The following is a 15,451-nucleotide window of genomic DNA, read 5'->3' on the forward strand; positions in this document are numbered from 1 at the left end:
ACTATTTTCGAACCATTTTCTTCCTACAAATGGCTTCAACATTATCTTTGTCAATTGTCATCCGATTGTGGTGAGTGAGTTTGATTCTACTATGTAAAGAATTTTATTGAATTTAAAGTTCTGATTTTTGAGGTAGAATGTTGGGATGGATGGAATCATTTTACAAAATGATGAGAGCATTAAATCAATTTTCCCTTCTCTTGATTAGAGGGAAAGAATTCCAAAATAAACAATAGAGGAGGGATGGTGAATCACTAATCCATCAGTCTAACCATTTAATATAATATTTCAAAGAAATGATTGTCTACAATTTGATATCAAAATAATAAAAACACAATTGTAATAAAAGAATAGAAGCAGCTGAGTGCTTTCCTATACAACTCCCACGTAAATTACTAGGAAATTATAGTAATTTTGAATTGAATTCATCCGTTCATTGCCCTTGAGTTTCAACGATTTCTCTTTCAATTTTCATTTTCTTCCTCCGAAATAAAAAAAAAAAGGTCAGCAAACTCTGTGGCCTGGAAGTTACAAGAATTCGTAAAATTCAAGAAAGCTATTCAGAAGTCAAATAACGTTATCAATATGCTTAAGATAACACTGTTTAGTTCTTTCTTCATGGTTTATAAAGGCTTATATAACAAATAATCACATAAAGTATATCATGTTTTTCATTTAAGTACCTAAAGTATTTTTGGTCAAAATAAGAATTTAAAGTTATCTTTTTGGTCAAAATAAGTACTTAAAGTATTTTTTGATCAAAATAGGTACTTAAAGTATTCAGTTGTTTTCATCTAAGTATCTAGAGTATTCTTTAATTAATGTCGCATATTAATTTTTTTAAAGTTAGATGAAAAAGTTTGAATAATTTAGGTACCTATTATGACATAAAATACCTTAGGTACCTATTTTTGACAAAAAAAGATAACTTTAGATACTTATTTTAACCAAAAACACTTACTTAAATGAAAAAGAGGATATACATTAGATACTTATTTGTGATATAAGCCTTTATTTTATTAATTAAAGTTCTTGACTTTTAAATTAGTTAAAACAATGATTAAAGGTGCCTAAATGATTCTAATTACTTCATAGTAAGTTAGGCTATTAAGCTCCAGTCAAATTAATACAAATTCAATTTTAGCTTAGCCTTTATATTTGACATATAGAACCAAAATTACTTTCACACAGAGAAATCCTGAAAAATAGCAAAACTCAATAGATAAATAATGAAATCAATAAGAAAATTTCAAATCTTGAAACTCAAAATTGTTATTACGCGTTTCTTATTATAACAGAAACCTAAATGATCATTTTTCTTTCTTTTTCCCCTCCTGAAAATGTGAAAGGCTCAAGAAGGTATTAAATTAAGGATATCCCTTCTCCTGTATATCAAAACTTCCATTGATTTTCACGCCCTTTCACCCCATTGTCAAATCTTCCGACTTTCCAGGTTGCTCTTATAAATACAACCCAAGCTAAGCTAATAAGGCATCCTAGTGAAAAAGAAAGGGAAAAAAAAGTTTGGGTTCTTTTGGGATTTGAGAAATATATGGAAGAATATTCGTACAACGACCAGCAAAACAGTAGGGACAATCTTAAAGTTCCTTTGTGTAGGGTTGTGTTGATCTTTGTATTTTTGTATTGGTTATGCACATGTGTAGATATTTCTAGTGCTCTTTCAAACAAGCCTTTGCACATTTTCATCTTCATCAACTTCATCATCTTTGCTCTTTTCGTTTTATCTAGCCAAAAACAGCTGCCATCTCAAAGGAACTGTGACTGCATCTCCGACAATGTTGACCCTCGCCCTTCACTAGAGGATGATGAACATTGTCGTGATTCGGAAGAGATTTTAGTCGACAAACACGTCATCCTAGTGGAGAATGCTGTCGGGGAAATAGTGGCTCTCAGTTCGGACAACTCCGGGGAGTGTTTCGGTCGAAATCATCGTCGTCATCATCAAAGGCTGGAGGGAAGGATGAGCAAAGAATTGGTCATCTCAATGAGGGAATTACCGGCACGGAGAATAATGGATGATATGAGCAATGAAGAGTTCAGGTTTGCATTAGAGGCTTTCATTGATGGAAGGAACAAAGTAATGAAGCAAGAGAAGATTGATGACGACGAAGAAGCCAAAAAGGAATACGTTTTCTGATCAGCCTTCATTCAACCATTATTGAAATTAATGTATATATATCAACATTGTGTATTTTGTACATATGATTCGTTTAGTGGCTCTATTTTGTAAGCCAATTCTGCTAGAATTCTGAATTTTGTTCTTGTACCACACCCAACTTAGTGATTTTGTTTGTGCATATAATTTGAATATCCTATTATTAAGAATGCCATGTATAAAAGTTATAAATAAATTGAACATGAAACAACAATAGTTTTTTCTTCATTAGTTTGTTTTTTAAGTTTATACGTGTTTAATATGAAACATATTATTGATTATGTTTGTATATTTATAATTATACGTTTTTATATTTGTTTGTTTAATTTTTTTAAAAGAATTTCGAAAGAAGATGGGTGCAACACGAGAACTTTCCAGGAGGTCACTCATCCTAGTACTATTCTCTCTCACACACACTTAGCTGCGAAGTTCTAATAAGATTCGGTGCATTAGTGTTGGTATGTTTGCACCTTAAGTTTTACTTTGGAAATGGAGATCAATTTACAAGCATGTCCCAAAGTCTTAAAAAAAATGATGAAATATGTATTTAATACTTAAACTATCAGTTTTGGTTTATTTTAATAGTTAAACTTTTAATTTTTTTTTCAAAATCAAACATATATTTAGTTTTCATTTCATTTTAGTACCCGCCGTTAAGAACTTAACTCGTTTAATACCTAAACTATCACTTTTGGTTCATTTTAGTACCTAAACTTTTAATTTTTCAAAATCTAACGTTAACTTTTGAATGAGATTACTAAAATGAAACAAAAAAAAGTTTTTAACAGAGAGGTACTAAAATAAAACAAAAACTAAACTTTAGGTATGATTTTGAAAAAAATTAAAAGTTTAAATGCCAAAACGAACTGAAATTAATAATTTAAATACTAAATACATAATTTATCCTAAAAATTCTATAGCGCTTGATTTTTTGTTCCTTTATTTTTTGGTTTAGCAGGTAGTGACACCATCTTTGGTAGGGATGGGCATGAGACCCGAACTCGACGGGATTTTTAAAAAAATATTCGAGTTCGGGTCGGGTCGATTTTTTTTAATGTGATGTTCGGGTCTTGTGGAGTTTGGATTTAGGGTGAAAATATCATACTCGACCCGAAAAATATATAATTTTATCTTATATATTTAGGACTAATTACAATAATACCCTTATCTCTATATATATTTCAATTAAGTCACTGTTTTTATTGAATAAAAATAATATTGTTTATTATTTCGGGTCGGGTTTTTAAGTTATATATCGGGTCGGGTTCGGGTTGGGTGGAATCTTGTTTTGGTCAGGTCAGGTTGAGTTTCGAGTGGAGGATTCTATTTTCTCGGGTCGAGTGGACCAAAAAACAGACCCATGTCCATCCCTAATCTTTTGGTGCTTATCACTGAGCACATTGTATTTCATATTTTTCTTTATTTTTTTATATTGTAGTTTTTTTTAATTTTTTATAACTTTCTTTTTATGACATGTTTTCATTTATTTTTATAACATTTGTTTTTGGTTTTTTGGTATGTTTTTTATTGTTAAACTGCTCTCTTTTAAAAAAAACTTAGGGTTGATTTTGACGACGTCTCGATTGATCAAGATGTCGTTTATTTGTTATCTTTTTTATTTCTCTACTTTGTACACTCGAATTAGGTTTGGATACGTTTTTTGCGTTTGGAAATAATTTTCTCACGACACTCGATTCTGATGTATGATTGTCATTGGTCTTTCAAAAATTTGATCATTGTTCGGGTTTTTTTGTTGATGCAATCATGTCTATTCATATTTATCTTTTATTCGAATTTTTTAGATGAGTTTCTAACCTTTTATTTGTGTGGTCATTATATTATCTCAAATCGTTAGTTTTTTTGGTCAACTATTATAGGAATATGTCCCAACTATATTTTTAGTGTTTAGTTTATATTTACGGTTGTATACTTTCATTGTAATTTTAGATATTTTCTCTCTTTTTTAATAAACTAGCAACTTCTATTTCCATAGAAAAATCATTAAGCGACTTCAGTGGTTGAATAGAGTGTTGTTTTCTCTAGTTATCTCGGGGTTTGAGTAACTACGTCAGTAGAGATCTCATATTCAAGCAACTGCGTCTACAGATTATGTACATTATCATTGGCTAGAAAAGATTTTGAACAAATATTACCTTATAATCCATTCTTATTATTAAAAAAAACAATAATCGAATCACGATCCATCGAAAACAACACGTCCATTGAACAAATTCTAATTTAGTTTGAAAAGTCGACTAATTATATTCCTCCAGTTATTCGAATGCTTTAAGAAACGAGTGCAGAACATAACACTCGTGACATTGTTTAACAAGATAGAACAAGAGAACAGATGTTCCAACAACCAAACCAAGTTTAGATTCAACTCTTACTTCACACACTTTTGAACTTTAGATAGTGCCACTGAAACTATTCTTAAGACGTGCTTCCCTTTGATAGATTATTATTATTATTATTATTATTATTTTGAAAATTTGAGTTTGATAAATTACCCCTTCCTAGTAAGGACCATCACCGTATAGATGTACTTGGTTCTGGACTTGGACAAGTGAGTCCCAACGATATCTGCAAACCAAATGAACAGATCATCCATTACATCTGGCTGGATTCCAAAGTGAGATTCCAGCACGGATTCGACAACCGATCTGATGTTTTTGGCCACTCCTTGTCCGATCAACAGCTTCCCTTGAGGCGTATGGATGTCGGCGACAACATTACTGTCCCAGTCAATTTCAAAATCTTCAAGTCGATCAATTGTGAAAGGCCCTTCTGTTTGTATCTCCTCCTTCATCTCCTCGGCGCATGGACCATAGTATGCGGCATTGAAAGAATCGACTTTTTCTTCCTCAATTCGACCCTGGGAAAAAGATTCAACAGCACGCAATGTAGGTAAATTAAAACATCTAAAAAAAAAGGCAACATGTATGTACCTCTCTAGCCAGACTCATGATTGCTTCGGTTAACAGCTCCAAGGAGTAGCAGCTTTCTTCAGTCGTGTTATCCGCGGATCTCTGGCCCAAGAAGGAAAGGTACATGCGGCCGCCGGGAACTATTTCTTGGGAACGTGATTTTATGAAGAGTGAAAAGTCTTTTTTGAATTGCAACGAGTAGGCATCCATCACACACTGGGGGCTGCTCTTTGAAATATACAGCTTTCCCTTGTTCACATATTTGAGATCATCGCTCTCCAGGCCGGCTGGAGCCTGTAACATTCTACCATATCCTGGTCATTAAAAATTCAAAAGAAAGATAGGAAAACAAGAAAGAGAGTGGTAATATAAATGAAAACCCGAAAAAGCCGAAACATGACCGTATGAGAGGAAGTGTAGAACTTGAGGTCTGCATGAGAGGATCAGTGCAATGAGTTTTGATAATTTGGTAAAGGATGGTGCTGAATCTATAACCAAATATATATCGTCCACTACTTTTGACACAATACTCAAAATCCATCCAAGTATTTTACAGAAATCATGTTGAAAAATGAACATTCAAAGAAATTGTTTAATGATATCGATCACAGTGCTAAGCGGTTACCTGTGAGAGCCAGTGAAGACTGGAAGAAAAATGCACGAAATGCAGGCTGTTGGCAAGGAACAATCTGCCGTAGAAAGAGCCCGGAACACCCGATTTGAAGCAGGATCCGAGTCCAAGCCCTTTCTCTTCTTTCAGTCTGTTTTAGAAATCCGGCAACGTCATAAAAATGTCATTGAAATAATTGGTATAAAGGTCATTCAAGAACACCCTAAACTTTGACACCAGGCGCCGACCGAGACGAATGTTTTCGGCTTTCACCGTGTCGGTGATGGCGGTGATTACAGATAAAGTCTTGGGTCCCGAGGAGCAGCCTAAGTCTGCGATTCCCATGCGTCACATTACAGCTGCGTAGCATTTCCTGCACTGCTTCTTGCATGATTGGTTTCCCCACAGATATAATTTCTCTCTACAAATTCCAATCCATCAGAAGAAAATAAACTAAACGGCAAACCGCGAACATGCATATGATGTTTCAAAGATTAAAATAGAAAGCAAAACCTGAACCGTGGCGTTCTTAGCATAGCTAGTGTCGCCATTACCCTTGTTCATATGAGGCACCTGCATTATTCGCAGCTTAATTACTTTGCCTTGTATTTTTCTTTGCTCTCTGTGTAGTCAAGGCAGGACGTACCTAGACGATATTTATAATATTAATTTTTGTATAAAATTAATAAGTTTTATATTTAATAAATATACGGGTAATTGTTTGGTCATAAATAAATGTCGAAGGACAGTTAGATGCTTTTAGTAATGCCAAATCCCAGTGAGAAAAAACTTTTAAATGGGTATGGAAACGATTTTAAAATCGGAATTTAAAACTTCGGCTAGATTAATTTTGGTTTCATTTTTAAGAAAAATATATAATTCGATAAGTTGCCATTTAGAGTGTGATTGAGCACCCAAAAAAAGGTTTATTATTATAATAAAATTTACTTTTAATATTATTAAAACAACATTTTTATATCTGCGTATCAAAAATTGAGTTCAAGATTATATTACATGCAGGGAAGGATTAACACTCTACAACACCTTAAATCGGTAACTATTAGATTAGTTAGTTATCTTTGCAATGAAACTTACAAATTCGAGTTTAATTTAATTAATGATCATTTTCTTAAACACAAAAATAGTCTTCGAATTTAGGAAGGGAAAAGATTGATATTTAACTATTTCCTATAAAAAAGAAACAACATCTCATGCGTTAAAGAAACTAATTCTCTTACCAATCGGAACGGAAAAATATCACCATTCCATTCAAAACTTTGTTATTAGTCCATATTTCAAATGTAGACATGAATAAAAATAAGAAAAACAAATTAATTATAAAGTACTAACCCTTTTAGAAAGAAGAATGATGTTCGATTATTTAAAGACATCGTGATCGGATCTTTTATGCATTCTAACGGTCTTTTATTAATAAATTTAAATAGACGAATATTTTTTTCTTTTGTTCCCAAGTTTTAGGTGAGATTCGGCTTTTGAGTTTTCACTTGACGGGATTCCCTTTCGTTTTAAAATTATTGGAAAGGACTTCCTTATACCTTAATATAATTGTAAAACAAAGGAGTATTACCCATGGTCCAATTATTTGATCAATTGAAGTTAAGTTGTGCTTATGAGGATATCATACACATTATACGAAAATGATGTCATGTGATAAAAAATGACGTATTTATCTATAATAATTATATACATTAAGGTATTTAATAGATAACTATTAATATTTACTTTTAAAATAAAAGTCAAATATATAATATATATAAATATTTAAAAAAAACATATATGCTAAATAAATGTATTTAATACAAATAAGTTAATGCGCATAATAATTTTAAAAGGAAGCAATTACTATGTATGTACATGTATGTATGTACAGGAGACGAAACGAATAAGATGTAAAAATTATTTATAATAGACATATAACTAATTAAAATTATAAAATATATTTATATAGTACATGATATATAAGAACTTAGTATATATACACATATATAATAATATGTCAGTAGCACAAAAATATGTATTTTCACAAACGCTTGATACACCTTTCTTCACACTTTACAGAATAAAAATATAATATACATATATAGCACAATATATATGAACAGGAACGTATATAGTAACACACTTGCTCAAAAGAAAGAAAAAAAAGATAACATACATGACACAATATATATATGGACAGAAAAAAAGATAACATATATAACACTTGGTCAAAAGAAAGAAAAAAAGATAACATACATGACACAATATATATATGTACAGAAAAAAAGATAACATATACACTTGGTCAAAAGAAAGAAAAAAAAGATAACCTATATGACACAATATATATATGGACAGAAAAAAAAGATAACATATATAACACTTAGTCAAAAGAAAGAAAAAAAGATAACCTATATGACACAATATATATATGGACAGAAATATGCATAATAAATATAATTAATACACATATAAGGTAAGGATGACACATTCTATATCTAACACGAACTATATAAATAGTATAATATTACACATTATTGCAGTAACCATGTATATATATATAACAAATTATTATATATACATATAAAGTAAGTTATAAATATATGATATAATGGCACGAAATGATGACTAAAATGAAGTAAACAAAAAAGGTATATGAAATTTAATAAAATAAAATAAATAAATAAATAAATAAGGAAAACAAGAAAAGAACCAAAATGTAAAGACAAATAAAGAAAAGGCAGAAAGATAAACTGCTGAAAATCAAAACGCTAAAAAAATAAAGTACTGAAAAGTAAATGGGAAGAAATACAATTACTGAAATTAAATTAAGAGAATGAAATGTAAATAAATGAAAATAAAGTTCTGAAAATTAAATAAAATCAAAGGCAGATGCATAATCATAAATACCAAAAAATGAAAGGGGATAAATTAAACAAATGCAAATAAATAATAAAGTTGTAAATAAAGGACTAAAATAGAAGAGCACAAAATTAGTAGGCATAAATATAAATAGAAAAAAGAATAAAAGGGAAATGAGGTCAATATTGAATTAATGTTAAAAGGGGAGCTCCCTTACAACAAATAATCCAAAAGGTTCACCATGACCAAACGACGCTGCTTTGTATACTGAATAAAATCAATTTTTGACTAAAAATTATTGAAACAAAACAAAAAAGGAAAAAGGGGGAACTCTAGGGTTCAAGGAAAAATGCTTGCTGTTGCCGCTAAGGCCAATCATTGGTTGCTGTCCTCACTTCTGTCATGTCTACAGTGGCCGAGACTATGCAATGGAAGACTGAGCGACCCTCTGCATGCTTCAAATACCATTGGAGAAGGAAAGGTAAGTCCCTAAACCTTTAAAAAAACTCTAGATCCTTTTTGAAAGGGATAAATGGTCTACCTTTTGCAAGAAATGGCTTCTCTTCCTCGTTCTTCTTTTCGTCCTTCTATACTCTCTCTAATTTTTAAAATTGAAAAGCTCATCTCTTGTTTTCTCCAAAACCAAAATATCCTCTTCTCATTTGTCTCTCCCCCTTTCGTAGGTAAGAATGAAGAGAGTCAAAGGAAAACAGGCTTCTTTTTTTTTCTCCGTTCTCCCTTTTTCCTTTCGGCCTTGACCTTACCATCAACAAACACCAAAGGGGAAAGCATAACCGATGATCATATAAGGAATGGAGAGATGGGATTCTCGGTGTGTATCATACGTGCTACACACGAATGGCTAGGATGGCTTGAAGCATTTTGTGTGCATTTCTAGACGGTTGAATTGTCTAGGATGTTCTAGAGCAATCTGCACCGTTAGATCTAAGTCATATCCAACGTGTTGAACAATGTTTTATAATATTTTGATATAATAAAATAAGACAAAATATTTTTGGATTTGAATTGAATTTATTCAAATTTTTTAAAAATAATTCAAAATTATTAAAATTGAATTTGAGCACAAAATTGATTTTCACGTACGAAGTACCGATACTGTTTTTACAGTATCGATACTATATGAACAATATCGATACTGTTCATGTGGTACCGATACCTAAGGTAAGAGAAGTATCGATACTCTTAAGGAAGTATCAATATTACCAGTATTGCTCAAATTCCAGAATACAAAAATGGTACCGATACCAAAGGGTATCGATATTACTTTATATAGTAGTATCGATACCATAGGCTTAATATCGATATCGACAGGCCCAACGACTAATAACAACTAGTTTTATTTAAATATTACAAAGGTAGTATCGTTACCCCTTTAGGAGTAGTGATACCCTCTGTACTAGGTAGATTATTTTTACAGAGAAAATATCCCGAAATGATTAGAAATCATCCCTAACGACTAGAAATGGCCGCAACTCGATTCCAACATATAAATATAAGTTCAAGACACTTGAAGAAGTGTTAGAATACCTATCAAGCAATCAAACACAAGAGAAGAACTTTTCACTCTTTATTTCTTTTCTCTTGTACATATTTGTGTTTTTGTGAGCTTTAATTTGTAAACACCCTACATTGTAGAGGTTTTATTGTTTACTTCTTTTATCCTTAGCCGAGCCTTTGAAAAGTTAGGGGGAGTTTTGTAAAGGTTATCTCTTTGTCATTGAAAAAGAAAGAACAAATTAGTGGATTTGTTGGAAAACCCAAAGTTAGGAGCTTAGGTAGTGGATGTATATTTTGTTTGAGAAAGTTGAACCACTATAAATCGATGTGAACAATTTCTCTACCCCTTAAATCTCTTTAATCCCTAAAAATTCTCAAAAACCAATTTCCCCCTTTTCAAAAATTATTTTCGGTTGTCAATTTGAGCTTCATCAATCCCAACACAATGACTAATGTTGGCAGCGACTAAGGTTACACAAACCCTAGGGTTTTCTTGCTTTTTAACATTTTTGGCTGTTTGGACCAACTTGGACATGGGCTAATTTGTTTTGGCTTTTGGGTTATATTTTGGGCTATAAATATGGACACTAATTTTATTATTGGATATTTTAATTTAATTTGGGACTAAAATGGATCCGGACAAAAAATGGTAATTATAATTGTCATTCTTTGCTTATTGGCGTGCAATGAGACTATAGCAAAGACCAAGAATGACCAATTTTATCCGATTAGGATAATTTCGAGCTTCAAAGTATTGAAAAATTAATTTTCTTGATAGTAACTTCTTTGTAAGTCGGGTTCAGTATACCTCTCTGCTATCCAGAAACGAAAAAGTTGCACTATTATCCAGGGGATATTGAATCTAGTTTAATTTGTACTACTAGTTTGATTTGCTCTTCATGAAGAACAAATCTGAAAGAAAGATATGCTTCACTGCTCTTCGAGAAGGTCATATTAGGAAAATTTGACTCACTTCATTGCATCTTTAGGGTGTGTTGAATATGGGTCAATTTGCTTCACTGTAACTTCAAGATGGTCAGATTGAGAAAATTTGATTCACAACATTGCATCTTCATGGTAGGTTGAATAGGGATTGATTTGCTTCATTACAACTTCAGGAAGGTTAATATAGAAAAATGATCTACTTCACTACAACTTCAGGAAGGTTAAATTGAGAAAATTTGATTCAATCCACTACATCTTTAAGGTAGGTTGAATCTGAGTTGATTTGCTTCACTACAACTTTAGGAATGTCAAATATGAAAAAATGACTTGCTTCATTGTAACTTCAAGAATGACATATTAGTATTCAAGAAATCTTTGAAAATCAATTTCTCACAATCTTCAGATATCAAAATCTATCTCGAACATGATGACCTTTTGAACTACTCTATCCTGGAGGTTTTGAATTGGCTACTTTTGTTTTGAAGTACTATTATTATTGATCTCTAGTTTTTCCCGAAAGACTAGTAAATACTAATTTATGTTGGTATCATGTATTTCATGAATCCCATGCTCCTTGTATGCCTAAAATGTGTGTGACAATGCAATCTTTCGACTCCTTTAAACTCTGGAGAATAACCTTTCCTCGTTAACCGCCTTTTGAGTTGATATTACCTAGCGACCAACATAATCATTGGTTTTCTCTGAATCGCAACCTTAACCATTTTGATCTTCTGTTGGATATGATCTTTTTCCCCTCTGAATATAAATGATCACCACTTTTCGCGAACATCCAACATATTTCTTTTTCTTTTTCTTTATTGCTGATAAAATTTTGAATACCCTATATCGTCAAAATTCCTTAATTGTCTCAAGATTTTGGTTTACTTGAGCCAATTATCACATAAAGTTCATGTTGGAGCCATCATCAACTTCAGAACACCTGCATTTTGCAACACTTTTTATACATTAATGTTCATTGATCTCTTATTTCAAAGTAAATTAAATTACATGTATTTAATTTCAATGTAAGATGAATATAAAAGAAGGCTTACAAGAAAAGGAAAACTTTTATTTATATAAATATAGAGAGCTTGTTGGGAAAGTACAAGGCAAACTTTTAGCCAAAAAAAAAAAGAAAACAAAGTAGGTGCCTCAAATATCAAGAGTAAGGATGCCTTTGATCTAGCATGCCGTAGAGTAACTCAAGTCTAGCTTTTATTGAGAGAACCTTAGGAACTGTGACAAAGGATAAGGGTGTGAAGTTCCCTCCAGACTACCAAATATCCAAATATTAGATGCTAAAACCATATTGAATTTTATCTACATTTAATTTGCTTTCAGTTATTCTAACTAGGACCTTTTTTTTAATCGCACAAGTCCCAACTCTAATTATCATCTAACATTGTCATTCAAGCTATAAGCCTTATTGGATTAAAAAAAATCAGAACTCTAATTACCCCTTTTAATATCAATTTAGGATCTCCACCATGCGCGAATCTTGAACTTCAAACAAAACTCAAGCTGTCTTTTATAGGTTTTCAACTTGAGACCTCATTTGGTTTCAAGATGTCCCCTTTTTTAGAATTTCATTTTAAAACCCCTTTATTTTTTCTCATTTTCTTATTTCATTTCATTGTTTTACCTATTCTTTTATACCTAAATTGCTTGTTTTGGGTTTTCTCCTTAAGTATTTTTACAATTTTCTTCTCAAACTGTCCATTTGGGTTCCTTTTTTTTCTTTTTACTTCAGGTAAAATACTTATTGAAAATATCATAATTCACTAGATTAGGTAGTTCTGGTCCATACAACTTAGTAAGAATCAAAGCTCCTCCAAAAAAGGTTTCTTTCACAATATAATGTCCATCCCAGTTTGGCATAAATTTCCCCCGAAAATATTTATGAATGGGCATGATCTTCTTAAGTACTATATCTCTTTCATGAAACTCTCGTGAGCGATCTTTCCTATCATGTGTATGAATCATGCATTTTTTATACATTTGACCATGGCATATTGTTAGAGTATGCCCAAAGACCAATCATATGATAATTGTAATAATACATTTATTTACCGATTTTATTGAATAAAGGTATTGTCACTATTATTTTCAGTTATATGTCTGTGTTTAACGTAAATTGAAAGATAATAAAGTCCATATAATAACATTATTAAAAGATCCATAGTCAAGTATTATTATGGACATGGAAAATAATAATACGTTTAAGACTAACATGTTATTGATTGATGACAACGAGTTGTCATTGCCATAGAGATGTCATAATTGATACATGATTATATTGTTAGAGAACAATGTATTAGATTGACCCATCATGAGCATATGTCTTAGATTATTATGTAACAGTAATAACATTGCTCATGGTGATGACTATATGTATGATCCTCATACTTGAGATCAATGTCATCCCAACATATATTGTTGTATGTTTTGATACAGTTAAACATGCTCCGTAACTGGTTGCACTATAAAGACTGTTATTGAATATATATCGATATATGTAGTGGGGTGTGTATGATTAAGATAGAATTTGTCATTCCTACATAATAGGAAACATATCACAGGCCACTCGATTGAGTGAGACTAGAAATGCATGGCCATACTTGAATAAGTTGATATGAGATATCACAAATTATTCGCTAATTATAGTCTACTATAGATATCAAGAAACAATAGATGGGCTATACAAGTGTGACTATTCCAAGACTTGTGCCTATTATAGATATAAAGAACAAAATGATGTAATACATAAAAGAGTTAATCAAGAAGATGATATGTCGAATCATAATTTCTTGTAACTTAGGTGAAATGATATATTGCTAGATGTTACTCATTGTATGTAATATTAGAATTGTTCTAATAATTACTACTAACGTTACAAGAACCTACAAGGTCACACCCTAGGATTGAAATGAGCAAAGATGTACAATTTGTTGTATGTTACTAAAATATATCTAGAGTTAATATATTTATATTTGATATACATATGATTTTAATTATTCCGAATATAGTAAGTAAACATTCAAATAATGTAATTTTGATTATAACTCTTTTAATTGATATTTAATTCGGAATAATGAAATAAGATTTTAAATAAACATGAAAGACTGTATTTCATATTATAAATCTTTAATGTATATTTAATTTCAATTAATTTAATAATATTTTTTTATTAATTTGAAACAAATTAAAATCCCTAAGATGTTAGGGTAACTGATATATTTAAGTGAGGTAAGGTGTAGCAGCTGTTTATACTTCAGTTATTTTTCTCAAAAACTGATTTTGGGGAAAAGAAAATTTTGCTCTCAATCGGGTGAACTAAGTAGAGGTAAGACGTGTTTTCGTGGAAGCTTACGATTCGAACCGTTCGTGATCACCACTAGTCGCTATTTTCTTTGCTATTTTTCAAGGAACCAATTGTAAGTATTCGCATCCTTTCCTCCCGATTTCAATTTTGCGTACTTGTATCGCTGGTGAGACTGTCATGTTTTATTTCCACTGCGCCGTGGGGGTGCACCGACTGTCCTAACATATATAACTTTCAACCTTTTTGTTTTATCAAATTCAATTGGCCATATCTAGTTTGTACTCATTCTGCCCCATTTTGCTTGACCTCTGATAAATCTCCAAGTGATGGAATTTCTACCTCGATAGGTAATATGGCTTCTATTTCATAGAATAAAGAATATGGTATGGCCCTAGTTGAAGTTCGATAAGCAAACAAGGAAAATGATAATTTCTCATGCCAGTCACCATCAGTTTCATAAAGTTTTTCTGAAATATTCTTAATGTTCTTGTTAGATGCATTTATTGCACCATTCATCTTTAGATGGTAAATAGTGGAACTGTGATTCTTTATGTTAAATTGTTCACAAATTTACTTTATCATCTTATTGTTAAGATTTAAAGAATTATTAAAGATGATTCCTTTTGGAAAACCATACTGGCAAATGATATATTTCTTTAAGAACTTGCAAACTATCAACTGGGTAACATTTGCATATGTTGTCTCTTTAACCCATTTGGTGAAATAGCCTATTGCAACAAGGATGAAACGATGACCATTAGAAGCCTTAGGTACAATCTTCCCAATGATATCCATGCTCCATATGGAGAAAGGCAATGGGGTTATCATCATATGTAATGCACGAGGAGGAGCATGAATTTTGTCTCCATAGGTGTGCCCTATATGAAACTTCTTGGGATAATTGATGTAATCATTTTCCATTTTTGATCAATAATGCTTGAACCTCGTGATATGTCTAGCCATTTTAAGTCTATTTCTATGGGTACCACATACTCCATCGTGTACTTCTTTGAGGATCATTTTAACATTAGCGTCATACTATTTTAGGTATGGGGTTTATAGAGGTGACACGTGGTAGGGTGACACTACGT

General features: G+C 31.5%; 1 protein-coding gene and 1 pseudogene across 1 annotated transcript; both read right to left on the reverse strand.

Moving 5' to 3' along the window:
- Nucleotides 1–2,529: 2,529 nt before the first annotated feature.
- LOC120114629 lies at nucleotides 2,530–2,648 on the reverse strand (annotated as a pseudogene).
- A 2,031-nt stretch (nucleotides 2,649–4,679) lies between these two features.
- LOC120114582 (jasmonate O-methyltransferase-like) lies at nucleotides 4,680–5,955 on the reverse strand. Its single transcript, XM_039135433.1, has 3 exons — nucleotides 5,729–5,955; nucleotides 5,125–5,397; nucleotides 4,680–5,051 (listed from the first exon to the last, which is right to left on the reverse strand). Exons 2-3 carry the CDS (start codon nucleotides 5,311–5,313, stop codon nucleotides 4,683–4,685), a joined length of 558 nt encoding a protein of 185 aa, XP_038991364.1. The 5' UTR covers nucleotides 5,314–5,397; nucleotides 5,729–5,955; the 3' UTR covers nucleotides 4,680–4,682.
- Nucleotides 5,956–15,451: the final 9,496 nt, after the last annotated feature.

Source organism: Hibiscus syriacus, unplaced genomic scaffold (genome assembly GCF_006381635.1).
Source record: "Hibiscus syriacus cultivar Baekdansim isolate YM2019G1 unplaced genomic scaffold, ASM638163v2 tig00110236_pilon, whole genome shotgun sequence".
In the NCBI taxonomy this organism is placed as follows: domain Eukaryota; kingdom Viridiplantae; phylum Streptophyta; class Magnoliopsida; order Malvales; family Malvaceae; genus Hibiscus; species Hibiscus syriacus.

Coding starts and splice junctions, on each gene's coding strand:
- LOC120114582 (XM_039135433.1), bottom strand. CDS start 5,313: ATGGATGCCTACTCGTTGCAATTCAAAAAAGACTTTTCACTCTTCATA. Junction 5,052..5,124: donor TCATGAGTCTGGCTAGAGAG/GTACATACATGT, acceptor TCTTTTTCCCAG/GGTCGAATTGAGGAAGAAAA.